The 26,913-nt window shown below is 35.5% G+C and overlaps 1 protein-coding gene across 4 annotated transcripts in view; it reads left to right on the top strand.

Moving 5' to 3' along the window:
• The window catches only part of SLC36A4 (solute carrier family 36 member 4), a 41,056-nt gene extending 16,448 nt beyond the window's left edge, over positions 1-24,608 (top strand). For 3 of the 4 annotated variants that reach the window (XM_057552615.1, XM_007167834.3, XM_007167836.2), the window contains 5 exons: positions 3,284-3,511; positions 5,448-5,546; positions 8,564-8,733; positions 17,630-17,799; positions 23,460-24,608. In XM_057552615.1, coding sequence (XP_057408598.1) covers positions 3,284-3,511; positions 5,448-5,546; positions 8,564-8,733; positions 17,630-17,799; positions 23,460-23,767 — 975 coding nt within the window. In that variant the 3' untranslated portion in view covers positions 23,768-24,608. The remainder of the gene's footprint in view (positions 1-3,283; positions 3,512-5,447; positions 5,547-8,563; positions 8,734-17,629; positions 17,800-23,459) is intronic. The other variant, XM_057552616.1, reaches the window with a different exon arrangement.
• Positions 24,609-26,913: the final 2,305 nt, after the last annotated feature.

Raw genomic sequence — 26,913 nt, 5'->3', positions numbered from 1 at the left:
GAACCCGTGTCCCCTGCATTGGCAGGCAGACTCCCAACCACTGCACCACCAGGGAAGCCCCCAAGACACATGGTTTGATTAAACCTTACTAATTGCTACTACTTTTACAGTTAAAATTTGTAAGATTTTTACCTCCTTAATCTACATAAAATTGAAGGTTCAGTATTTCATTGAATCAAAGAATTAAGAGTTTAGTTCCCATACAAACGTGTACATCTCGTGATTTTTAACTGTCACATGGCTGTTCTTTCTTTCTTTCTTTCTTTCTTTATTTATTTTTGGCCGTGTTGGGTCTTCGTTTCTGTGCGAGGGCTTTCTCCGGTTGCGGCGAGCGGGGGCCACTCTTCATCGCGGTGCGCGGGCCTCTCACTATCGCGGCCTCTCTTGTTGCGGAGCACAGGCTCCAGTCGCGCAGGCTCAGTAGTGCCGCACGGGCCTAGTTGCTCCGCGGCATGTGGGATCTTCTCGCACCGGGGCACGAACCCGTGTCCCCTGCATTGGCAGGCGGATTCCTAACCACTGCGCCACCAGGGAAGCCCCACATGGCTGTTCTTAGATTCCGTTAAGCCACTGTGGACAATCGACAGGGGGAAAAGAACTGTGGTGCTTCCAGTGATTCTAGTCTGTGGTGGTTGTAGTAGCTCCTCTCTGTTCTTACTCTGAGATACTCAAGAAAATGTCAGGTAGAGAAAGTAGTGTATATGGGCGTGAAGAGTTGGGAAGGGATTGTACATTCAGAGGAAGAAAAATGTTGTGATACCAAAGACCATGGACTTCAGAGTCAGAAGATCTGAATTCAAATCCATGCTCTTAGTTTTTTTTTTTTGTTTTTTTTTTTCGTGCTCTTAGTTTTAACTCACACATTGGGTAAGACCCTCTTGTCCCTCGTCAAGCCTCGGTTTCCTTATTTGTAAAATGGGAACGGTAGCAAAATCTCCCCACGTTCCTCATAAATTTATTGTGAGGGTCAGCTGACAAAAGGTTTGCGAAAGCCTTTATAAAATGCATTATGCATTTTATATGCAGTATGCAAATGTAGCGTATTGTGTCTTTTAATTCTGCATTTTAGCTTTGCTGAAGAACATAATCTGCCTTTGGAATTTTAACCATTAACTTACTGAATTGAAAGTTAATAAATAGTAGAATTTAGTAAATTTGAGATCTAAATGGAAACAACTGAATTTAGTAATTTTATTTTATAATATTTATTTCAGTGTTTTGCATTTTGGTAAACATGTGAGATCATAGGAAGTCCTATTAGATAGCCAATCTCTGTCTCTAGAGGGCACCAAAGGATTCAAATGTTTACCTGAATCTTGCTCTGGGTATGTATCTACATTTTTATTTTACTTTATTTTTTAATCTTGAGAATTTTTATAACCATCTTTCTGCCAAAGAATACTAATTATTATGAGAGATTTGTGGTAGAATTGATTTCAAATTCCCAAGCACCTAATGACTCAAACAGTCCTTTCTAAAATTGGTTATATAACTGCTTTTCTCTTACCAGGTATCCTTGTTAGAGCTTAACTTTGATCATTATCTAATCTGATTATTGGGCGTACTTCTTTGATACAGAAGTATTTGGCTGTAAATAATTTGGTTACAGAGGAAATTGGGTCAACAAATAAAATACACTCTTAAAAGCCAAGTAATGTGAATTATCAAATTTGCTTCTATTTCATATTATAGAAAATAAGATTAAAAGTTTTAATGGACAATTACAAGATAAATGAGAGCTATGCATTTCTTAAATGGTACATGGTGTAACCTGAGAGTTTGTTAGTCCTGTGTGAGTTATAAATTGCCAATATAACTTAAAATTAGTAGATATATTCCCTGCAGTTTAAGATGATATGTACATTTGTAGTGACACTAAACATTGCTTATTGTGGATAAGTGTAAAATTAAACACCTAAATTATTATTCATATCAGGATTTTGTTCTGTACTTCTGACTTTTTGGCCTTTTGTTGCTGTATTTAAGGAGAGAGAGAGAGAGATGTCAAGGTGGAGGCCAGGTGGCTACTTGGGCAGGGTCCCTCTTTAAGGATTGCAGCATTTTGGTCAGGTAAACATGTACCTGTCACAAGCTAGATTCTGGGGTCTCAGGCCTGGGTTTGAATCCTAGAACCACGACTTACTGGCTTGATATTATATAGGGTTTTTTTTTTTTTTACCCTCCCTAAACCTCAGTTTCCTCAGCTATAAATTGATATTAATACTACCACCCACCTCAGAGTGTTTTTTTGAGGATTAGTTGAGATGTTGTATAAGATTTAGTTCAGTACCTGACACATAGTAAGTACTCAGAAAATATTTGCTGTTATTACTATAGGGTCTGGTTCTTAAGAATTTATGTATCCAGAGACTTGATAAGTCTTTGTGTTCCATTGTGTTCAAAGGAGGGTACAGTATTTGGGGCAAATAGATTTTCACTGGAATTTATATTATAGTTTGATCTGCCTGTGCTGTGAGTTTTTAAGATTATTTTTAAAGTCCTCTATAATTTCATTTCTATTTTTGTAAGTTGGATTATGTGATTAATTGAATCAAGCACAATTTTTAGTAAATGGAGCCTATAAATCATTGCATCTCTTTTGAAAGTTGAATATAGGTTTATAGAAGTGGCTGAATAAATTTTGAGGCAAAGTTGATTTATCTTGTAGAAGTTTTTTGCTCTAATAAAAATGTATTTAGTGTCTAGCATGCATGAAGGTAGTCGATTTTTAACAAATATTTATTGACAGTGATGATAATTCATCAGCAGTTGCTTTATAAAATACCTTTGAAGTTAGGCTCTGATTTGTAAATTTAATTTTGAGTACTGTACATTTCTAAGAGGTACTTAGAGATTGTTTCTTACTTTGAAAAAAGTATGTTAGTAGAATACCCAATGGCCATTCTGGACAAGCATGCGTCCACTTTTGATCATCTCAGAAGCAGGTTGAGCCTTTCTAGGCATCATGAGCTTCACAGTCACAAAGCTTCAAAATAAATTAGTAAATCCATCCTCATAATTTCCTAGTGAACTTTCTTTTCACAGTATGATAAAGCTATTTTGCAAAGAAGATTATCCTATTTTAATTATCCTTAAATTTGATATCTATATTTCTAAGACACTAGAGTATCTTAAAACTCTGTAAGTATTTTATTTATTGTAAATGAATTTATCATAGAGTGTATATAGATCATAATTTTCTTCATATTTCTCCTTTATGATTATAAGTTGATGGAAGTTTCCCCCCCCCCCCCTTCCTTATTCTCCTGGTAATCCTGTATAGGTTCATGAAGGATTCCTGGAGAGTAAAGTGTTTGTTTTGAATAGTACCAATTCATCAGATCCATGTGAGAGAAGAACTATTGACCTAAGGATATATATGCTTTGCTTTCTTCCATTTCTAATTCTTTTGGTCTTCATTCGTGAGCTCAAGAATCTATTTGTGCTTTCATTCCTTGCCAACGTGTCCATGGCTGTGAGTCTTGTGATAATTTATCAATACATTGTTAGGGTAAGTATAACATGTTTTTAACTGTGTCATGTTTCTTAACAAGTAAATATTTTTCACTTTGGAAGTAAAAGTAATGATAAGTAAAGACTCTACTTCATATGTGTCACACAGGAGATAATCAGGGAACTCTGGTTTCCTTTTGGGGGATACTGCTTAGTTGAAAAAGCAATATATGACATAGAGGTTGAAAGCATAGGCTTTGTAGTCAGATCTGGTTTTGAATCTTGGTCAGTATGTTTCTGGGCTGTATGATATTGCTTCAGAAGATAGTAATACCTGACTTATTAGAGTTGTGAGATTTAGGATCGTGCCTTAGTGCACTGCCTAACATGAAACAAAGAACTCATTAGTGTTTTGTTTATTCCTTTAAGATTTAAACCAATCACAAGAGACGGGAGTATAAACGTGATTTTATAATTTTCTTTCACTTCTGAACCTTTATTTGCTGCCACCACTTCAGCTCACTGCCACTACACTAGGCTGTAACCTCTTTATCTGATGTATGCAATAACCTCAACTCATTTCATTGTCGGCAGTCTGGAGATTCTTAACCCAGTTTCCTTAAAATATTCTATTGATGGGATTCAGGGGATCTGCAAATCCCTTAAAATTATTTGTAAGATTTAGTGTTTCTGTATGTATATATGCATTTTTCTACTGAGCAGCTGTATAGCTTTCATCTCTCATAGGAGCCAATGACTCAAAAAAGGTAGAGAATCCTATTTTTTCCTGATACAGTCCATTTTATACGTTGCTGCCAAAGCAGTTGTCCTAAAGTCTCCATTAGCAATTCATTACAAATTCTCTTAAGATGGACCTATGTTTCCTTTTTGCCCCATCTTAATTCCAAAGCCTGTAGACTCTTTGTTATAGCATGTGAGAGTGAAAGACGACAGGCAGGAAGATCTCAAGGCTTTCTGGAGTTCGTGACCCCTTGGCTGGACATGTGGGAGTTAGTGGAGCAGAAAAGGAGGCCCCTTAGGTAGAGGGAACCATGTGAGCCTTGAAGTACAGTTAAGCGTTATCCAATAATCCAAACATTTTAATAAGTTTTTCATTTTGGCCCTAGCTTATGTTTCACCATTATATCACACAGTTCTACCTATGCTTCAGATGTTCTAAATCTATTCCCCAAATTTTCCCTGTGCTGTCACACTTCAGTTTCTTTGTTCATCCTCTTTCATTGGCCTTGAATTCCACTTCTAGTCAGGTAAAGGCAGAGAACACAGGCTGGTGAGGAGACTTGGGCTAGCTGGAAGAAGTGGCCAGTGTGGGCCCAGGGATCTTGAACAAGATGCGCAGTCTGTGAGTTTCCAGATAATGAGAGTTAGAAGAAGGCTATATGAGTCAGGACCAAGAAATCAAAGCCAGAATCAGGGCATAGGCACAAGTAATAAGGGTAATGGCAACTGTCAGGTCAAAGAGTAAGATGCTGAAACCACGAGGAGACCTGTTCTAGAGAACAGCACAGCGTTATTGAGATAGAAAGCCGAAGTCGGGAAATCTTAGAGACCAAAAGAGCAATGAAAGTAGAGTGGGGAATGAGTTTCACTGGACACCGTCAGCAGTCGTTGATAACTGACTATATGGCTCTCAGCTCAGACGTTGAATATGCTTATGTATTTCCTGTTGTGGCAGGAGCCATACCCAGTGAGAACAGCCTGGGACTTACAGGTGGAAACAGGTAATCAGGAGCATTTAGCTCAGATGGAATGTGTGGGCTTGAGGGAAACAATTGCTTTTGGCAGTGAAATCCTAACAGCTTGGCTACATTTAACATAGGATGCTTAAAGTGTTTATTGAAAGAATTATTCACATTTGTAATACACATTTGCTGCTGTGAAGCTCAGAAGTATATGATTTCGCTCTTCCATTTTAAATTCTTTCAAGTAAGTAAAGATGTAACTTATTGACATCTTATTTTTTCTTTCTCCAGAATATGCCGGATCCCCACAACCTTCCAATAGTGGCTGGCTGGAAAAAATACCCTCTCTTTTTTGGTACTGCTGTGTTTGCTTTTGAAGGCATAGGAGTGGTAAGGATTTAGTCTTTATTACTATTTTTTAAAATCTTAAGTTAACGCAAATACTTATTTACATTTCAAAATGCCTATTTTTCTTTTGTTTCTATTTTTTTATTCCTAGAAAACGATTTGCATTTTGGTATGATAGACTTGAATTATAGTTTACTTCTTCTACTTACCAAGACTTTTATCTTAGATGTATCACTTTCTCTTAATCTGTAAAATGAGAACATTTGAGTAGATGATTTTTTAACATTTTATCGTGGAAATTTTCAAACCTGTACAAAACTTAGAGAATAATGTGATGAACGCCTATAGAAGCATCACCCAGCTTCAAAAACCATTAACTTATGGCTAATTTTGTTTGATCTATATTCTGTCTACTCTAGCAAGTCTGGGTTATAATTCAGACAAATCCCAAACATCATATTTTATAGACTAGATGATTTTAAATGAATTGAAATTGTTACAAAGTTACTATTGAATAAGAAGAGTCAAATATAAATTCTCTTCTTAGATTTATACATATCATACTTGTTTTGAGAAATGATGTTATCATAAAGCTAATACCAAGAGGTACAAACATCCTGAGAATTCTGAGATCCTAAGTATTTCCATTCAAGATGCTTGCAGTTCATTTCAAGCCTAGAATATGTAGATTTGGGGAAAGTAGAATATTGCTGTTTACGCCATAGCTTATGTTTCATAGCCTGATGGTTTGGTATGGGAGCAAAACCACTCATAAACATCTGTTTATATGAACCACAGACAAAACAGAACTAAAAGACAATTTTATGCCATTTTACTTGGGTTTCTGCTCTCTCTGAATTCTCCTTTATAGAATTCTCACTAATTCTTACAGCTCCACTTATCCGTGTTACAGCCATAAGTGTAGATTTTTATGTCTGCTTTAACTAGTAATCTCTAGTTAACTGTTGGACATTTCCAGTTAAGTGTTGTTCCTCTGACATCTCAAATTCAACAACTCCGAAGTCTGACAGATAACGTTTTTTTTTTAAATCTAAAACCAGTTTCACTTTCTCATTTCTCTATTTATTTTAGTTTTACTTGCAGTCACTCAAGCTTGAAATGTGGGAGTACTTCTTTTCACTGTGTCCCTGGTTTCCCCATTCCAGTCAGTAATTAAGACATGTTGAGTCTTCTTTTCATATTTCTCCAAATCTATTCCGTAAATGAGATTATGTGTAAAACACTTAATGCTGCTTGAGGGAACCTCTGTAAATGTTCATTTCCTTCTCTTCCTCCTTTTCTAGCTGCATTGACACCGTTCTTGACTTTAGCTTCTTATTTCAGGTCTGGATTATCTCCGGAACATACAAATTGTTCACTGTTCTCTTTTCCGTTAATCACTTAAAATTTCCATGTAGACCTGACTAACGCACCTGAAAGGTGGAGATGAAATTAGTTATTATCTCATGAGGTTATTGTAAATACTATGTGTTGTATTACATGCAAAGCTTTTGAAAAATACCTAGCACATTGTAAGCACTCAGTAAATACTTGTTGTTATTATTACTTAGTGTCTTTTACTGCATGGTCAAATTGTATGGCCAAAATCTCCAAAGATTTGCCTAAATAATTAACTTTGCAGTTAGCCTTTTTTCCTTTAAAGGTTTTTTTTTTTCCCCCATAATGAAAATATTCATCTTATTAAATTGACGGACATTAGATACAGATGGATAGATATAGAAACAATTACAGACATGTATATACATGGGTTCGTATACATACATATATTTCCTAACTCTGTCTGCTGAGAGAGCTGGAAGCAGTGGCACCCAGTAGCAATGAGCACACTCAGCACCCAGATCCTGAGTTCTAAATACAATTCTCCAACAAAGGAAGCAAAGTTCTTTGGGGAAATAGCTGATTGTAGGGCTGAAGCAAGGAAATTCAATGTGGGTCTGGAGCATCTTGTAGTGCCAGCAAGTATGGAAGTGCTCAAAAAACAGAAGAATGGATGCATGTCAAAGGGACACAGGACCCAACCTGATAGAACTCACGATGACCAAAGATGGAACGATATGAGCAACAAAATAAATAATAGTGTTTGGGATTCATGCTCAAAGTATAAAACAAATATACATGAATCCATACTAATACAAATAAATGATTAAATAAATAAGTACATAGGGCAGATTTTCAAATAACTTATGTAAATACCCCCCCTCCAGGAGCTCTAATTTAATCCCGTCTATCTGTAGTGACTTACTTCCAGTGAATAGAGTATGATGAGGGAAGAGGAAAAATCTTTACAGGAAGAGAAACCTGGCAAACACTGCCTTGCCCAAGTGATCAAAATTAACTTCACCAGTGATAAATCATGTTGATAGCATGTGTGATGAGAAGGGCACTGCACCTCTGTGGTATCCTTTTCTGAAACCTATTTTCCCAGTCTAGTCATGAAGAAAACATCAGACAAACCCAAATAGAGCGACAGTGTACCAAATACCTAACCAATGCTCCTCAAAACTGTCAAGGTAATGTATAATAAGGAAGGATTGAGAAACTGCCACAGACCAGAGGAGATTGAGGAGACAGGATAGCAAAATGCAATGTGCTGTCCTGGATGGGACCCTGGAGCAGAAAAAGGAAAGTTAGTGGGAAAACTAGTGAAATCCAAATAAAGTTTGGAGTTTAATAATAATGTACCAATATTGGTTCTTAGTTGTAACACAGGTACTTAGGTTGTGTGAAATGTTAACAATAGCAGAAACTGGTCAGGAGTATATGGGAGTCTTCTGTTTATCTCTGCATCTTTTCTGTAAATCTAAAATTATTCCAGAGTAAGAAGTTTATTTTAAAAAACCTGACAGACAGTTTTGCCTACTAAGAGCTGATTTCAAATCTTTTTATTTTAAGAATAAAAAACCTGTAGTGTGAAAAAATATATAACACGTAGAAAAATACAACAATTATGTGTTGCATATAAACTATAGAAAGATTAATTTGTGTACGTATAAGATGGGATATTAGATTGTTTTAAATTACTTGCATTCTCTTCTTAGGTCCTTCCACTGGAAAACCAAATGAAAGAATCAAAACGCTTCACCCAAGCATTGAATATTGGCATGGGAATTGTTACAACTCTGTATGTAACATTAGCTACCTTAGGATATATGTGTTTCCATGATGAAATCAAAGGCAGCATAACTTTAAATCTTCCCCAAGATGTGTGGTAGGTAGACAAGAGTTTGTTAACCTAGTTTGTGTATTTTGTAGATATAATTTACCAGTGTTTCATGATAAAGGTGTATTCTTGGTTTTATGATTTAAACATTTAAAATCTTTACTGTGATTTCTTTGTTTGTGTAATCTAAATTTTTTTCATAATCTTCAGAAGAGATCATCTGTGATTTTACATATTCTTGTGGGATTTTTTTAAAAGATTCAAAATTATAGGGTGTTCCAAATTTGAGTAACATATAAGAGTAAAACATGACTCTGTTATTTATTTATTTATTTTTATTTTTTGGATTTTTCGAATTTTATATATTTTTTTATACAGCAGGTTCTTATTAGTTATCCATTTTATACATATCAGTGTATACATGTCAATTGCAATCTCCCAATTCATCACACCACCACCACTCCGCGCTTTCCCCCCTTGGTGTCCATACAAAACATGAATCTTTTAATATGGACTCACTTTATTAAAAAAATTTAATACTTATCCTTGCTGTCAAAAATCCAACACTCTGGGTTCCTGATAAAACAATACAACCCATCACTCATGGCCCTCACTGATTTACTGGTCACCTCTAATACTGTATGTGCCCCAAGTCCTTTCTGAACACAGTTAGGTCACATTGTACAGTTGACCCTCAAACAACATGGGTTTGAACTGCATTGGTCCACTTATACGTGGATTTTTTTCAGTTAACATATTAGAAAAAAAATTTTTTGATTAATTTTTATTGGAGTATAGTTGCTTTACAATGTTATGTTAGTTTCTACCGTACAGCAAAATGAATCAGCTGTACATATACATATATCCCCTCTGTTTTGGATTTCCTTCCCATTTAGGTCACCACAGTGCACTAAGTAGAGTTCCCTGTGCTATACAGTATGTTCTCATTAGTTGTCTATTTTATACATAGTATCAATAGTGTATATATGTCAATCCCAATCTCCCCATTCCTCCCAACCCTCCTTCCCCCTTGGTATCCATACATTTGTCCCCTATGTCTGTGTCTCTATTTCTGCTTTGCAAATAAGATCATCTATACCATTTTTCTAGATTCCAAATATATGCGTTAATATACGATATTTGTTTTTCTCTTTCTGACTTACTTCACTCTGTATGACACTTTCTAGGTCCATCCATGTCTCTACAAGTGACCCAATTTCATTCCTTTTTATGGCTGAGTAATATTCCATTGTATATATGTATCGCATCTTCTTTATCCATTCCTCTGTTGATGGACATTTAGGTTGCTGCCATGTCCTGGCTATTGTAAATAGTGCTGCAGTGAACATTGGGGTGCATGTGTCTTTTTGAATTATGGTTTTCTCTGGGTATATGCCCAGTAGTGAGATTGCTGGATCATATGGTAGTTCTATTTTTAGTTTTTTAAGGAACCTCCATACTGTTCTCCATAGTGGCTGTATCAATTGACATTCCTACCCACAGTGCAAGAGGGTTCCCTTTTCTCCACACCCTCTCCAGCATTTATTGTTTGTAGATTTTTTGATAATGGCCATTCTGACCAGTGTGAGGTGATACCTCATTGTAGTTTTGATTTGCATTTCTCTGATAATTAGTGATGTGGAGCACCTTTTCATGTGTTTGTTGGCACTCTGTATATCTTCTTTGGAGAAATGTCTATTTAGGTCTTCTGCCTATTTTTTGATTTGTTTGTCTCTTTTTTAGTATTGAGCTACATGAGCTGCTTGTATATTTTGGAGATTAATCCTTTGTCAGTTGCTTCATTTGCAAATATTTTCTCCCATTATGAGGGTTGTCTTTTCATCTTCTTTATAGTTTCCTTTGCTGTGAAAAAGCTTTTAAGTTTCATTAGGTCCCATTTGGGTTTTTTTTGTTTTTATTTTCATTACTCTAGGAGGTGGGAAAACAGGACAGCCACATGTAAAAGAACGAAATTAGAACACTCCCTAACACCATACACAAAAATAAACTCAAAATGGATTAAAGACCTTAGTGTAAGGCCAGACACTATAAAACTCTTAGAGGAAAACACAGGTAGAACACTCTTTGACATAAATTGCAGAAAGATCTTTTTTTTTTTTTTTTAAACTATTTTTCTTTTTTTTTTTTTTTTTTTTTAATTTTATTTATTTATTTATGGCTGTGTTGGGTCTTAGTTTCTGTGCGAGGGCTTTCTCTGGTTGTGGCAAGTGGGGGCCACTCTTCATCGCGGTGCGCGGGCCTCTCACTATCGTGGCCTCTCCCGTTGCGGAGCACAGGCTCCAGACGCGCAGGCTCAGCAATTGTGGCTCACGGGCTTAGTCGCTCCGTGGCATGTGGGATCTTCCCAGACCAGGGCTCGAACCCGTGTCCCCTGCATTGGCAGGCAGACTCTCAACCACTGCGCCACCAGGGAAGCCCCAGAAAGATCTTTTTTGACCCACCTCCTAGAAAAAATTGTTGAGATTTGTGACAATTTGAAAAAACTCAGAGACTACATAGCCGAGAAGTATGAAAAAAATTAGAAATTAGGTATGTCATAAATCTATAAAATATATGTAGCTATACATATAACATCCAAAATATGCGTTAATTGACTGTTTATGTTATCAGTAAGGCTTCCAGTCAACACTAGGCTATTAGTAGTTAAGTTTCGGGGGAATCAAAAGTTATATGTGAATTTTCAACTGCGGGGGTTGGCACCCCTCACCCCTGTGTTGGTCCAGGGTCAACTGTAGGTAAATAGTATTAATATTCATATTAATATTATATATATCTTAATATTCTCTTTAATATTAGAACCATATTCTGCTAAATGAAGCAATATATAGGGTTTTTTCTTCTTCCAGAGATTGGTCTTTGGAGGTTTAAAAAAGATATTGGCAGTCATTATGATGCAGACTTGCTACCTTATTTATGAAATGGAAGGTAACTCCTTAGTTTTGATAAATGCAAAGAATAAATGCTGATTTAATTAATATCACACTGCTCCTTTAGCTGCTTGGATAGAAGTCTGTGAAACCTTAAGTTTAAATAGTATATATTTTGTAAAATAGATAGCTAGTGGGAGGCAGCCGCATGGCACAGGGAGATCAGCTCGGTGCTTTGTGACCACCTAGAGGGGTGGGATAGGGAGGGTGGGAGGGAGGGAGACGCAAGAGGGAAGAGATATGGGAACATATGTATATGTATAACTGATTCACTTTGTTATAAAGCAGAAACTAACACACCATTGTAAAGCAATTATACTCCAATAAAGATGTTAAAAGAAAATAAAGCATTGTTTCCCATAAAAAAAATAAATAAATAAATAGTATATATTTTGGCTGGCTTCCTAATGAGAGTTTGACTGCTATTCAGTAATCATTTGCATCCTGGGTCTTCACTGGAGTCCAGAATGTTGTTAGAACAAAGGTATGCAGGGAACTATTTATGACAGAGAGAAAGTACCTAGAATAGTTTCCAGGTTGCACAGAGGCATGCATGCAGTGTGTTTATCTTTTTATTTTTAAATTATAGTTTTACTTTAGCTGTGACATATTTACAAAGGATTTCAGGATGGAACATGTTTTAATTGTCATACATTTGTTTCAAGCTGGAGACATGACTACCAACAAGATATACAGTTGTTCAGCATTTATTTCATTAACCTATTTTATAGTTGATTATGTAATTTTGTTTCCTTCAAATGTGCTTCTTTTTTCTTTTTTTATAATAGTTTAATGTGGAGTAGAATCTTAACCAGCTTAATATAAGAGAATCAAGGCTAAAAATTATGGTAGCTTAGTTCCTCTTTCAAAGACAGTATAATGTCTAGAAAATAGAATGGTATTTTTCTCCACTTGGAATAACATTTAGACTAAATCCTGAAAACAAATTTATAAATAAATTTGACAAGTAGTTTTAATGTCAAGTATAAAATGTAGGTGGGGAAACAATCTCAGAATTCTTCCCTGCTCTTACTCACGAAAGTATTTGAAGAAAGTCTTAAGGGCGAAGGTGAGAGTGCATGCGCGTCAAGTTGGGATGTTCCTGTCCGCAGGGAGTTAAGAACGTGGTGAAGGAGCAGCGAGCAAGGATGTGGAGGGAATGCTTTTGGTATTCACAACTAAATCCTGAGCGTGGGATACTGCGCCTGCAGTAGCTTTAATTAACCCTTCCCTTTTTCTGCATCCCCTTCCCACCTCTTGCCTTTTCCCTAACAGCTGTGGCTCCCCAGTTAGAACGGAACTAGTCGCAAACCTTGATGAAAAAGGGACTATCAGATCATAGTTTCTATTCAGGAAAGCCTAGCTAGACACCTGCTTTTTTATTTAGGAGAGCCTTGTATCCTAAGAAACAAAAATCTGGGAAAAACAGGAAAGCAAGTCAAGATCCTCTCCTTTAGAGAACTTGTAACACCTTCTCATTGTGTATATATGCCTTCTGTGGCCTATAGTCTTATTTCTTTATGGTCTGCAGCTGGGACAGTGAAAATACTAGCCATGGCTGAGGGATACTGGAGAGGAGATACTTGTCTGTTATAGTGATAGTCTTCCAAAATGAGAAGTTTGGACTAGGATAGTCATGGGGTTATACCTAATGTTCCTTTCTTGAAATGCTATGTATGAGTCTCTTCTCCCCCCAACCCACCCGTGGTTCAGGCAACAGGCCTAGCAACTTAGAGAATGTACAGTGTACTCTTTATTTGCTGGGCATGAAATCCAATGACTGTCACAAGAGCCTAGGGAACTCATAGCTACTAGCTATGGGAAGCTGTAAAGGGCTTTTGATGCCACATTGACTTAAAGTCTCAGAGTTCATAAAGGATATTTCTACAAGAAAAGATTGAATTAGAAGGCAGCCCCAGAATAAAGTAAGTATGGATTAGAGAGGCTCCAAGTTATTATTATTTATTACCCTCAATCTTAGTGAGGCGTCATTTTTTAAAACTAGTTAGGAATAATATTGTTCAACATATTGCATTTAGCTTTTGAAGTAAAGGGTGTATTTTAAAGATGATAATGAAGTAAATTCACAATTCTGAGCTAGAACATTAGCACCTTGAGGGCAGGAACCCTGCATCTTCTGGGTTTGTGATGCATCTCCACAATCTAGCGCATTACTCAGCATTTAAGAGGCACTTAGTAAACGTTTGTTAAATAGTATTCTAGGCATAAAAGCATTTCTCCTGTTACTACTAGTCTTAGTTGAATGATGTTTTAGCAGTGGTTTTCCAAGATTTCCACTAAAGTAACCCAAATAGCAGACACACTTCCACTAACAGATTTCAAGGATATTAGGTTTTCATATAGACAAACACTGAGAAGCAGTTAGGTGACTTCTGCTGCCTCACACGTGGCATTCTTTGTGAAGCACACAATGGATAGGGAAGATTCAACCAAAAATAGGAAAGAAGCATATAAGAACAGGGAAGGTATGGGGTAGGTATTTTAATTTATTTAGAATATTGAACTGGGACTTCATTTTCCCCCCAAAACAGAACAAACCTTAAGTCTGAGCTCATGTTTGTAGCATATAGGAGCTAGGAGGCTGAGTATTCTGGGAAATAAAGCTGACACATAGTGGCAGGTAATCAAGCTACATCTTAATTGATCCTACCACACAATCAGGGAGCTGAACTCTGAAGAGTTTGTTACCTAAGATGAAAATATTGAGGCAAGAATGGACTCACCGAGAGGCACAGTAAATAAAGAAGTAGAGCAGTAGATTCAAGGAAACTGGGAAAAGAAGGTTTGTATATTCTGGACTATTCCCTCTGTCCTCTCCCTCAGAAATTCTTAATGATCTTCCAATACTAAAGTTGCCTATATCTAGGAATCCTGGCCCAAACGGCTTCTGCCTTTCCTTTCCTCTGTCTGTCACTTTCTTCCTCACAGTGAATATTATTAAATTTAAAATGTAGGGCATCTATCAAATTCATTTTTCATCTAACAGATATTTATTGTATGTGTTTTTATTTTATTTTATTTATTTTTTTTTATTAAATTTTTTTATTTATTATTTATTTATTATGTTTATTTTTGGCTGTGTTGAGTCTTCGTTTCTGTGCGAGGGCTTTCTCTAGTTGCGGCAAGCGGGGGCCACCCTTCATCGCGGTGCGCGGGCCTCTCACTATCGCGGCCTCTCTTGTTGCGGAGCACAGGCTCCAGACGCGCAGGCTCAGTAGTTGTGGCTCACGGGCCCAGTTGCTCCGCGGCATGTGGGATCTTCCCAGACCAGGGCTCGAACCCCTGTCCCCTGCACTGGCAGGCAGATTCTCAACCACTGCGCCACCAGGGAAGCCCCTGTATGTGTTTTTGTACTAGGAAGTGTTCCCAGGCACTAGTGATACAGCAGTGAAGAGATAAAAAATCTCTCCCTCAGAGTGCTTACATTCTAGTGGACATGCTACAGGATTATAGCTAGTTCTCACAAAGACTTCTTGACAGATCTTAACCCTCGAGATTCTTGACCGTCATGAAAGGTCCAAGAGGGAAAGTGAGTTATTAGATTCTTTCCAAGAGTAGTTTCTGTATTCAACCTTGAGAGAAAGAGAATCAGTCAGCCACCTATTTCCCAGGTTAGGTTTAAAAAAATTAAGATATTCTTATCTATAAATTTTGTTTAGGTATTGATTTCTTAGCCAATGTGGGGAAAAGAATAGAAACATTGCAATTTTTGAAATCCTCTGTTTTCAAAACTTATGTTTTCACTGGACTACTTAGTTGTTTTCTCCCCCATAATCTGATTCTATATATTGACTGCAAAATAATTATTTAAAAAATATATTTCTGCTCTTTACTAAGATACTACATTTCTTTGCTACCAGTATAACAGACTTTGTTTTCAAGCAAGAGTCATTTTATTTTTGAAGTATTTTTATTTGTGATATTGATTAGACGTAGTTTCTAAGAATCACCTATCCATACCCAGTTTTGATCATTAATATTAATTTAATTAACATTTAATAAGTGTCTATCCCCTGCCAAGTGTATGGGGGGTTATACAGAGAAGAATAAAACATAGCCTCTAACTTTCAAGAACTTTGGCACTGAGTTTTGTTTTGTTTTGTTTTTAAGACTTGTTTTCTTTCTTTCTTTCTTTTTTTTTTTTTTTTTAAATTTTTAGCTGCACTCCGCAGCATGTGGGATCCTAGTTCCCCAACCAGGGATCAAACCTACACCTGCTGCATTGGAAGGCAGTGTTAACCACTGGACCGCCAGGGAAGTCCGTGGCACTGAGTTTTAAAATACCTTTTTAACGTGTACCATATGTCATTTAAAAGTTGTTTTATGTTCTTATATATCATCAAAACAAATTCCTATCACTTTAAGCAAGTTTTTTTATCCTTTTGAGAGACAGTTTACTGGGTAGATTCTTCTTTCAACTCTTCATTTCTAAAACTTAGTACCTATGGACAATTACCACAGATAATGCTTAAAACCAAAATGAGAACAAAGGTTGATAAGATATAGAAAAGTTGAGTAGAGAAAAATAGTACTTGAAAATGTAGATATCAAACATAGAAATTAGTGGGTTCTTAATGCAAAAAAGAAGTAAAAGTGGAAGAGTTGATTTTAAAAGACTGTAGTGCTTCTCTTAAACACTCATTTCTCACACATATTACTCTTTGGTGGATGATTAGCAAATATACCAGCTTCTAAAAGACCCAAACCATTTTATTTCCCATTTCTACTCTGTGTAACACCAAGTGATAGTAATTACATATAATTAATATTACTGAATGGTATTAATAATAACCAGATTCTTAACCCATACAATTTGTTTTATATAAATAGAAAAGTAATTATACTTATATATATAATGATATATTTTTAGATATATTGGTAATCATATTTTTAAAACATGTAAGTTAAAACATAATTAGAAAAAAAGGAATGTTGTAATATAAACTAAGAATATTCATTTAATTCTCCACAATTATGTATCAGAGTATATGAAGCAATCTTTTGGTTATTTTGTACATTTCAATAGCTTGACCATTTGTGTTTAAACTTTAAGCATCAAGCTGAGAAATAGATCTTGAATCATTTTAAAATTAAGATAGTATTGTTGCTGGCCCTAAGGCATTCCTTCTTGCCTTAATTATGCTGTTTGTAGTATTTTCAAATGTATTTCTCTTTTTTTTTTTTTTTTTTACAATTTTTTCGCTTTGTATTTTGGGGACTTCATATTTTTTTTTAACATCTTTATTGGAGTATAATTGCTTTACAACGTTGTGTTAGTTTCTGCTGTATAACAAAGTGAATCAGCTATATGTATACATATATCCCCATATCCCCTCCCTCAAATCTATTTCTACGCAGCTTTCTTCCTTCCTCCTTCACTCGTATGATGAATACATTATAGAAGGAGACTTATCGAATTCCTTCTTGCTTGACGACAGTTTAGGAAACTGTTTATAATCTTGACATCTAAGTGATACCATGCAGTATTTGTCTTTCTCTGGCTTATTTCACTTAGCATAATGCCTGCCAGGTTCATGCATGTTGTTGTCTTAATATGAATCTAACTTTACTTTTAATGACTCAAATAAACAGAGAATAGATTGGTGGTTGCCAGGGGCTGGTGGATGGGGAAGAAGAGGAGAGTTTGGTAAAAGGGTACAAATTTTCGGTTAAAAGATGAGTAAGGTCTGAGGATCTAATGTATAACTTGGTGACTGTGGTTGATATGTGTTATATAATTGAAATTGCCAAGAGAGTAGAATCAAAGTGTTACTGCCAAAACGGAAAAAAAAGGCAAATATGTGAGGTGATGGATATGTTTGTTAATTAACTCAGTCGTGGGAATTCTTTTACAATGTATACATATGTCAAATCATCACGTTGTAGACTTTAAATGTATTATAATTTTATTGGTCAGTCATACCTCAATAAAGCTGGAAATAAAAGAATGACTAAATTTTGAAATTTTTTAACAGGTTATATCAGTCAGTGAAAATTCTCTATTCCTTCGGCATCTTTGTGACATATTCAATTCAGTTCTATGTTCCAGCAGAGATAGTTATCCCTGTGATCACATCCAAATTTCATGCTAAATGGAAGCAAATCTGTGAATTTGCAATAAGGTCCTTCTTGGTTACTATTACTTGTAAGTATCACTGCATATTTATAGCATAATGATTTTTATTGTTGAATTTCTTATAGTGAAGCTACTTAAAAGTATATTTTTTATATTTTTAAAACAATTTTGTTCGCCTAGCTGGGATACATTTTGATTTAAAATTCTGTTATTCTATGGCTATAGAAGAAAAACACAAACTAGATCCTATCACACTTAAAACAACTAATCAAATTATTATTTTGGAAATGACCTCACTCATGATTGAGATATAAGTATATTTAAATCAGACGCATAAACGTCCCCTTATATAAACGACCCCTTATATTGTTGATACACATTTTACTTTGGTTTTCTAGTTTTCCTCAGCTTTTTTGTATCTGTTAACTTTTGTATATTTAACATTTTAACTCTCCATGTCTACCTATACGAATGGGTTTTTTTCTGTTTTGGTCTTTAATAATTTCAGTGGCTTATTTTACTTACTATTTGAAGGAGTGTATATAATCTCTTATTAAAGTTTCACATTGTAGAATGCCTCCACAAGGTAGAATTAAGGATGGAGACTCATGGAGAGGGAGCTTGAGTTTGGGATAGTGGAAAGAGTATGAGTTTTACAGTCACACTGAACTGACGGTTCAAACTCAGGCCTCCCACTTACTTGCTGGTGTCTTTAGGTAAGTTACAAACCATCTTTGAGTCCTTCTTTCCTCAACTATGAAATGAAGATAAGACATTTAAAAATATTAACAAAGTAGTTAGAAATTATTGTTTTATTGTCACCACTTGTACTATAATCACAGATAGAAAGATGACTGCAACACTGAACTAACTAATGGGATTGCTTAGAATGATACCAGGGACCAGATTACTGGGGATTGGGGAACAAGCAGCTTTGGAAATTCTATAGAAGATGTGAATAACCATCTTGGCCCACTCAAGGTTAGAGAATGGTAGAACTAGAAATTCTGGGCAACTCTGTAAATTACATTGAGCAGCTTGGGGTGGAGCTTATGCCTAGATTTAAAGAACTGGGTGTATTACATTGTGTTCAAAGAAAAAGCAAAACTGGGAAAATTAGATAAAACTTATTTTTCAAAGTAATCATTTAAATGAAATAAGTAAACTAATAAGGGAAATCACATTGAGGAATGACGTCAGTAAGCCCATACTTTGATGACTAATGAAACATTCAGGAGGAAAAGGTTATTTTAAAACATTTTGGAATATTTTTTACACACTGCTTTTATTGACATTTTGACAACTACTAAATACAAAGACTTATTTCAGTCAAAGTCCTTTTATCAGTAGATGTAAGACAGTTCTCTTCTGAAAGTATGTCTCCTTTTAGAGTTAGTTACTGAATTTTAATAACTTCGTCTGTTTCTGCACATTGGCTGCTGTCGTTATGTTGAGCTGCCTGTCTCCTGAGGTACAGACCATACTGCACATCTGTTACCAGGGTTTATTCCCAGAAGCCAGGGCTTTTCCTCAGGAGCTGAGTTCATGTCACAGAGGATTACAGCTTTTTCTTTGCTGCTTCTTTCTTTTAGTTAAAAATAGGTAAACCTACTTAACCATACATGAGGGTTGTATTTACAGCATACTTTGAACAAAGAGAACACAAACAATGCCATATTCTGTCCTACTTCACTGAAACACATCATTGGACACTGAGCTTCATTTACGTCTTTGGCCCATCCTTCCAAATTAAAGTAAAAGCCAACTGATATTCATGTCAGGACTGTTTTGAATCTGTTCTCCAAAGCACTTGAAAAGATTCTGGGTCAGGCTCTTTATTGATGAATGTGTGGAGAGCTGATGGGACCTTGTCATGTCCGTAGAGCAGGCAGTGCAGCACTAGCAATGAGAGTGGAGGCTCAGCTGGGTTTGCATGTTTCGGCGTTCCATAATCCTTTCCAAGTACTGAATCCACGTTTACAGGATGGGTCTTCAAAGTAGTGGGCTCTTCAGCTTGGATTATACTGGTTATGTCCAAGTCTCCATTTAGTATTTGAATCACCATTTCACAGTATCTTCTTGGTGGAACTCAAAAGCTTGAAAGGATGAGTCAGACTCTTCCTGCATGTTCCCTGTAGGCACTTACCTGCTAGATAGGCATCGCACAGGTGAGGGAGAAGAGTGTTAGAAACTGGCCAAAGGCCACCTTGGACTACAATAAATGCCTTTTAAAAGCAAACCTGTAGAAAAAGCTGTTAAATTTTGATTTGACACCAGTATTTTGATCCCCTGTTTGAATTGAACCTGCAAAATGTGTTAAATATTACTTATTTCTGTTATTGTCCGATTCATTTATCCTTCTGCTATTTCTAATTTGAAAAGCCCTTGGGTTTGAGAGTATGCTTTCTACTTTTAGTAAACTATGACCACATAAAGCATAAATCTTTGGTTGTTTGGAGAATACTAAGAAGACATACTAAAATCCTTCATTTAAGTTAGTTGTCACTGCAGATGAGAAAAAGTACCATTCTGTACCCTAATATTCTATCTTAAGAGTCAGCAGGTATATGGAGAGGACCATTCACTATTTGTGTAATTAAAATTTATGTGCTAGAGTGTTTCTCACAGTTTTGTTGTTGATGTTATAATATCACGCATTTTATTTTATTTTCTGATATATCTGCTTTCACCATTTAGATGCAAAAATGTGGACCTAAATAGGCTTTTTTTCATGTTAGAGGAAACTTTGTACTTTAAGGATACATTCTTTTTCTCTATAATATAGTTTTGGGAAATACTGAATAAGCTTAATTAGTACTTAATAGATATATTCATAACAACTGTCTGTAAATGACATGGGTCAACCTATTTATAGTAATCCTATAGCGAATATTTGTAATGAATAAACTGTCCTTATCCCAAGCTATCCTTTGACTTACTGTTTTTGTGATTTTTGAGTTCTTCTATGTTGGATTTGCCTAAAGTGTATATATTTCTCTTCCTTGTCTAACTAATAACATTATCAAATAACATTTCAAGCCATTTTTACTCGCTAATATTTGTTGGTTATATAACATTTAAAGAATGACTTTAATCAATAAATTTCATGATTTAAAAGTGTTTGATAAGTGGAATTTTAGTCTGAATGAATAAATTCTAAAATACTATAGTGTTCTTCCGCATGGTTTTCCAACATTTCACTTGATTTACTAGTAACAGATTGGATTATTGGAAGACACTAATGATGAAAAATAGATTCCATTCTTCAGATGGCAAGGTTGTAGTCATGTTTGTATAGTTGTCCTTTTAAATACTGCCACCTACTATGAGTAGGTGAAGCATGTTTCCACAAAATGGACATAGTCAATGAATTTTAAAAGGTTCTAATTTTGTTTGAGAGTTATGCTTTATAGTTCCCTTAGAGAAATGTTAAAAGGATGTAGCACACATCCATTAAACAGGGGTCCACTTTATAAAGTATTTCTAGTTTAGAGTTCCAACTTCTTCAAATTCAGTTGTTTTACTTAGGAAGGTTTCTTGTACTTCAGCCTTGTAGGTGTGCAGCTAGATTTATGATTTCAAAATAATTTTTAGGGTTTTAGCTTTTGTAATAATTTAAATAAAAAGTGGTAAATAATAATGTATGGTTCTAAGAAATGTGGTGGTTCCAAATTAATCCCACATCCTCCCGAAAAACATCGAGGGTCACAAAGAGAATAGGGGAAGGGAGAAAACCATAAACTGAAAATTAAGAAGCAAAGAAGCCAGTAGACTGCAGACTCAAGACTTAATTACAAAGAGCATGAATTAAATTGTATATATATCACAGAAAGTTCAGTAAGAGACAAAGACACAGAAAAAAGAAAAGCAAAAGGAGGTAAACTTAGAAATAAAAGAGAGGGATAACAAAGGTTGGAGAGAAAACTAATACCTTTTGAAGACAAGTAAAAGAAAGCCAACACATACATAATTAGAGTCCTCACAGCCGGAACTGTGGTTACATTGTCACCTTTGGTGGCAGTGGTGATATAGTTGTCACAGCTTTCATGTGAGCAAACTCAGCTGTTATTTCTGATGGCAACTCCAACCCTCAACAAATCATTCAGTGAACCATCTAAGGACAATTTGGAGAAAGAATATGAGTCTTTTTTAAAATTTTTATTTATTTAATTTGTTTATTTTTGGCTGCGTTGGGTCTTCGTTGCTGTGCGCGGGCTTTCTCTAGTTGCGGCGAGCACTGGCTACTCTTTGTTGCGGTGCACGGGCTTCTCATTGCGGTGGCTTCTCTTGTTGCAGAGCACAGGCTCTAGGCATGCGGGCTTCAGTAATTGTGGCACACGGGCTCTAGAGCGCAGGCTCAGTAGTTGTGGCGCACGGGCTTAGTTGCTCCGCGGCACGTGGGATCTTCCCGGACCAGGGCTCGAACCCATGTCCCCTGCATTGGCAAGCGGATTCTTAACCACTGCACTACCAGGGAAGTCCCGAATATAAGTCTTGATTTTTGCAAACCTTCTGTTGATATTTGGTAAGATAAAGATAAGATCAAGAAAGTGCCAGATCAAAACTTGGAGAAGACTTGATGGTACCTTGGACTAAAATCCTGTTGACAATAATGGTACATTATTTTTTTTTAACTTTTCATTTTGAAATAACTTAGAAAAGTTGTAAAAGAAAGTAGAATTACCATAAACCCTTTACTCAATTTCCTCTAATGTTATCAGCTTACATACCACAATATAGTTAATGAAATTAACATTAATACAATGCTGTTAACTAATTGACCTTATTTTGATTTTGCCAGTTTTCCCACTGATACCCTTTTTCAGATCAAGAAGCCAATCCAAGGTCCCACCTGAATTTAGTTGTCATGTCTACTTAGTCTCCTCCAGTCTTGGCAGTTATCTTTTTTTATCTTTCTTTATTTACCTTGATGCTTTGAAGTGTCAGTAATTTTGCAGAATTTCCTTCAGTGTAGATTTGTGTGATGCTTTCTTATGATTAGGTTGAAGTTAAGCATTTTTAACAAGAATGCCACAGGTGATGCTTTGCACTTCTCAATACATCATATCGTGGCATAAATATTTCTTATTACTGGTGATGTTAACTTTGATCACTTGGTTAAGGTGGTGTCTGTCAGATGTCTCCACTGTAAAGGTACTCTTTTTCCCTTTATAATTGATAAATATCTTGTAGGGCGATATCCTGTTCTCATACAGTTTTTGCCCACTAATTTTAGCATCCTTCAGCGACTTTTCCTGCAACAGTTATTACTGTGGTATTTGCTTAATAATGATTTTCTATTTCCATTGTTTCTTCTATTTTGGTTAATTGGAATTCTAATGTAAGGAATAGCTCTCTCTTCTCTCTCATTTATTTAATGATTTATTTATATCACACCACCCCAGGTTTTGTGCTTTATAGAATGAGCTATATGGCAGAGTAATGAAAATACATTCTTCACCCAGAATTTCATAGCAAAAATTAAAAGTCGTTTATGTAAGAAACTCTGTTGATAAGTCAAAGTCCAAGAAATATCACTCACTGTTTTGGTTTCTTTCTTTGTTTTCTTTTTTAGCTCAGAACAGAATATGACAGATTCTTCCACAAGCAATAGTTTAGTAGTGCCTACTTGCATCAATTAATTTTAATGTAGTGAATGTATCTACAGTTAGTATTCATGTAAGTATTAAATATTTACATAAGAAAAATTTGTATTTTCAATTTTCTAGGTGCTGGAGCGATTCTGATTCCTCGTTTAGACATTGTGATTTCCTTCGTCGGAGCAGTGAGCAGCAGCACATTGGCCCTGATCCTACCGCCTCTGGTTGAAATTCTTACATTTTCTAAGGAGCACTACAATATATGGATGATCCTGAAAAATATTTCTATCGCGTTCACTGGAGTTGTTGGTTTCTTGTTAGGTACATATGTGACTGTTGAAGAAATTATTTATCCTACTCCCAAAGTTTTCGCTGGCACTCCACAAAGTTCCTCTTTAAATGTGAATTCGACATGCTTTACATCTGGTTTGAAATAGTAGAAGCAGAATTATGAGTCTCAAGTCTGAAAATGATGAAAGTAAGAACCATTAGAACACATCGCCATATACTTAAAAACTGTTTTCTTTCGGCACAACATTGATATTTTGGCAGTAAATTATAATTCTTTACCAATACTGATAAACTACGACAGATTCGTGGTTTTAAGTATTAGCAGCAATTTCAAAAATTTTAGTTCTGAAAATTGGAAAAATTAAAATGTTAAAAAAATTAAAGAATAAAAATGCTTCTGTTATTCTTCTCTCAATCAAATACTTTAATCAGGATTCTCTTTTTTACCTCCATGCTACTCTATTGCCACGCAGTTGAGGAGAAAACAGGGTTTCAACAATAAGAGAATTAAAGAAGTATAGGTGACTAAAATCTGACCATCCCAATGAATTTTAAAGTGTACTTTGTATATAATGTAGAAATATCTTGAATATATTTTTATTAGAGAGCCAAATACTTATGTCTACCCCCTGGAAGTTTAGAAAACTCTCATTAGCCATAATGTAAGAATCAGAAAATCCCCCAAACCAGAATTATTTTTACACTATTCTGTAATGGTAGCTGATCTTCATAATGAAAACCAAAAGGCACTGTGCAAGATTCTGACTTAGTGTTTCAACCAAATTTGAGAGACTTTAAAAGTTATCCAATACATATTCCCTTATTTTTTTTAACCTGAGGAAATGGATACCCAGGATGGTTAAGTAACTTGATCAAGACCACTCAGCCTTGAGATGAAGAGAACGTGATCTTTTGATTCCCAGTCCACGATTTTTTATCTTTCACTTCACATCCTAGAAAAAGAATAAATTATGTTGTTTAACTTTAGTATTAAGTCTGTTTAATTATATTTCAATATTTTGTAAGTCATGGTCTTTGACCAGTATACGTGACCTGAGCAGAAAGTCAGGGAACTCTAAAAAGCCTGCACTACGGCCATATAAGCCTCAACATGGGAAAGAAGCAATGCTTTTAAAACAGAATAGAAATGCCTTGCTGGTTTAACTGCTGGCTGGTAGAAGGTGCCCAGCTGTCCCGTGTGTGGATTCAGCTCTCCTTATTGTTTCTTTCTTTCTAGGTTTGTAGACACTATCTTTCCTAATGGCAAAAAATAGAGACCTGACACAGTACAGGACTTGTGTACTCTTTTCGGCCTCATGGCTTTCCTTATCATAGCTTTCCATTGATCTGAATGGGCAGAATAAGAGAAAGAGATTCAGGCCTAGGAAAAATCAAGACAATAATAAACTCTCTGCTAGATACTGAGACGCTCCAGGCTTCTTCCAGAGAAATACCTTTTACTCCTCCATATTCTTCAAGCCCAGTTATTAACCAAAACAAAGAATCTCAGTGGGCATGGAATATGAAAATGGTTAAATTTAAAACTAAGAATCTTGATTTTTTTTTTAACTCATACTTTAAAACTCATCGAACTTTTTAGTCAGGTTGGTGTTACTCTAATTTGTAATACTCTAAGATATCACAAAGATCACAGTAGTGTATATATTCTATATTTTTATATGTAAATGTTCAAGTATTATTTTGCTTACATCATTGAGTCATCAAGTATAATCCAAAGATGTATCAGAAGCTTTATTTTGTTACAAATTCTTAAGAATCAAAACTTTTTAAAAAACATTTGCATTGAGAATCACCAGTAATTGTTTGTGACACTTTTATGTCAAATCTGTTATGTTGAACTTTTAGTCACGGGAGAATGCGGAAGAAGTTATAGGAAAAGTAATTGTCATTGAAACTAATGTTATATAGTCTTGAATCTAAGAGTAAATTAGGTGTTTTTTAATGTATAACTTGGTATAATATGACTTGAAAACTATTATTTAATAGAAAGCACTATTAGGTTTTTGTCAGCTGTCTTCAGATAGTATTTCTAGTCTATCTGTGATATTTTATTTTTATACTTTCGCCTTTGTTTATTTTCCTTATGGAATTTATCACATTTAATGAAATTTCAAATAGCTGATAATAGCAATATATAAATTTTAGATTCAATGAACAAATGTTGAGTACCTTATCAACCAGGCTTCCTTAAGCAATGAGTGCTGACTCGACATCCAGTACTCAATTCACTAAATTATCAGTACTTTAAATACAAGAGAAAAGTTGAAATGCAGAAAGGAGGAGGGGCTAAGAAGGGAGAGAGCAGTTTTAATTCTTAACAAGAAATACTATTTAGATGTATAAACGCACTCTTATTTAAGGATTTTTAATGATGTGTTTTATTTGCAAAAAATCAAGCAGTATTTTTCCTCTGAAAATTTAGTTTTAATGAGTCATAACATTTTCTAAGATTCTTGGAGAAGATATTTTGATTAAACCAGCTGTTGATTTTATTTTGGGACCTGGAAAAATGAGAGTGATTACACCTGTCAAATTTTGTATCCAGTCTCTTTGGTCCATTACATTATAGCTTAAATGACTTCAACATTTCATCTGCCACCACAGTAAAGCACCCTCTTCTCTGAAAGCTAATCAGGTGCCTGTGAACCTTTTCTACTAGTAGAGTGGCGGGGGGGAAAGGAAAGCTTTGTTCACCTCTGATGACCTTTGAGCTAAGTCAGTCATCACTGTTCCCTTACAGCCAAAAGGGTTTCACCAGTTTCAGAGTCAACTTGTCAAAACAGTGGCTTTCAGACCTTTTTTATTTTTTATCAGAGTATTTTCTTGTCCCCCCATGGCCAGATTTCTCCACAACTGAAGTAAGATCTAGTTTTTTCTTAGTTAAAGACCAATTTGTATGGTGTTACCAAATGAAAAAAAGCACTGTGTTAGCAAGTGCTACATTATGTTTTAATTCTGTCCTCTCTGGATTCTCCTCTATTAAAACAATTTCTGCCTTTTGCCTATGTGATGCAATTAACATTTTTGTAAGCATTTTATGCAACGTGCATGTTGTAAATGTCCTAACCTGGGGTGATTTCATTCACTATTTTCATAGTAGTTACAGAAAAGCTCTGTAACTGTAAAGTACTGTACAAATATTAATTGGGATATTAATTGACGTCCTACATTAGTGCCATGTCCAGCTGTGGACATGCTTACTGTGGCTTCCCCGTGGCATCTTCTGGGACTGACATGCCAGAGATGGCAGTACAGCAACTTAGTACTGCAT

This window comes from Balaenoptera acutorostrata, chromosome 9 (assembly GCF_949987535.1).
Source record: "Balaenoptera acutorostrata chromosome 9, mBalAcu1.1, whole genome shotgun sequence".
In the NCBI taxonomy this organism is placed as follows: domain Eukaryota; kingdom Metazoa; phylum Chordata; class Mammalia; order Artiodactyla; family Balaenopteridae; genus Balaenoptera; species Balaenoptera acutorostrata.
The sequence above is the reverse complement of the archived record's forward strand: the minus strand, read 5'-3'. Positions and strand labels throughout refer to the sequence as shown.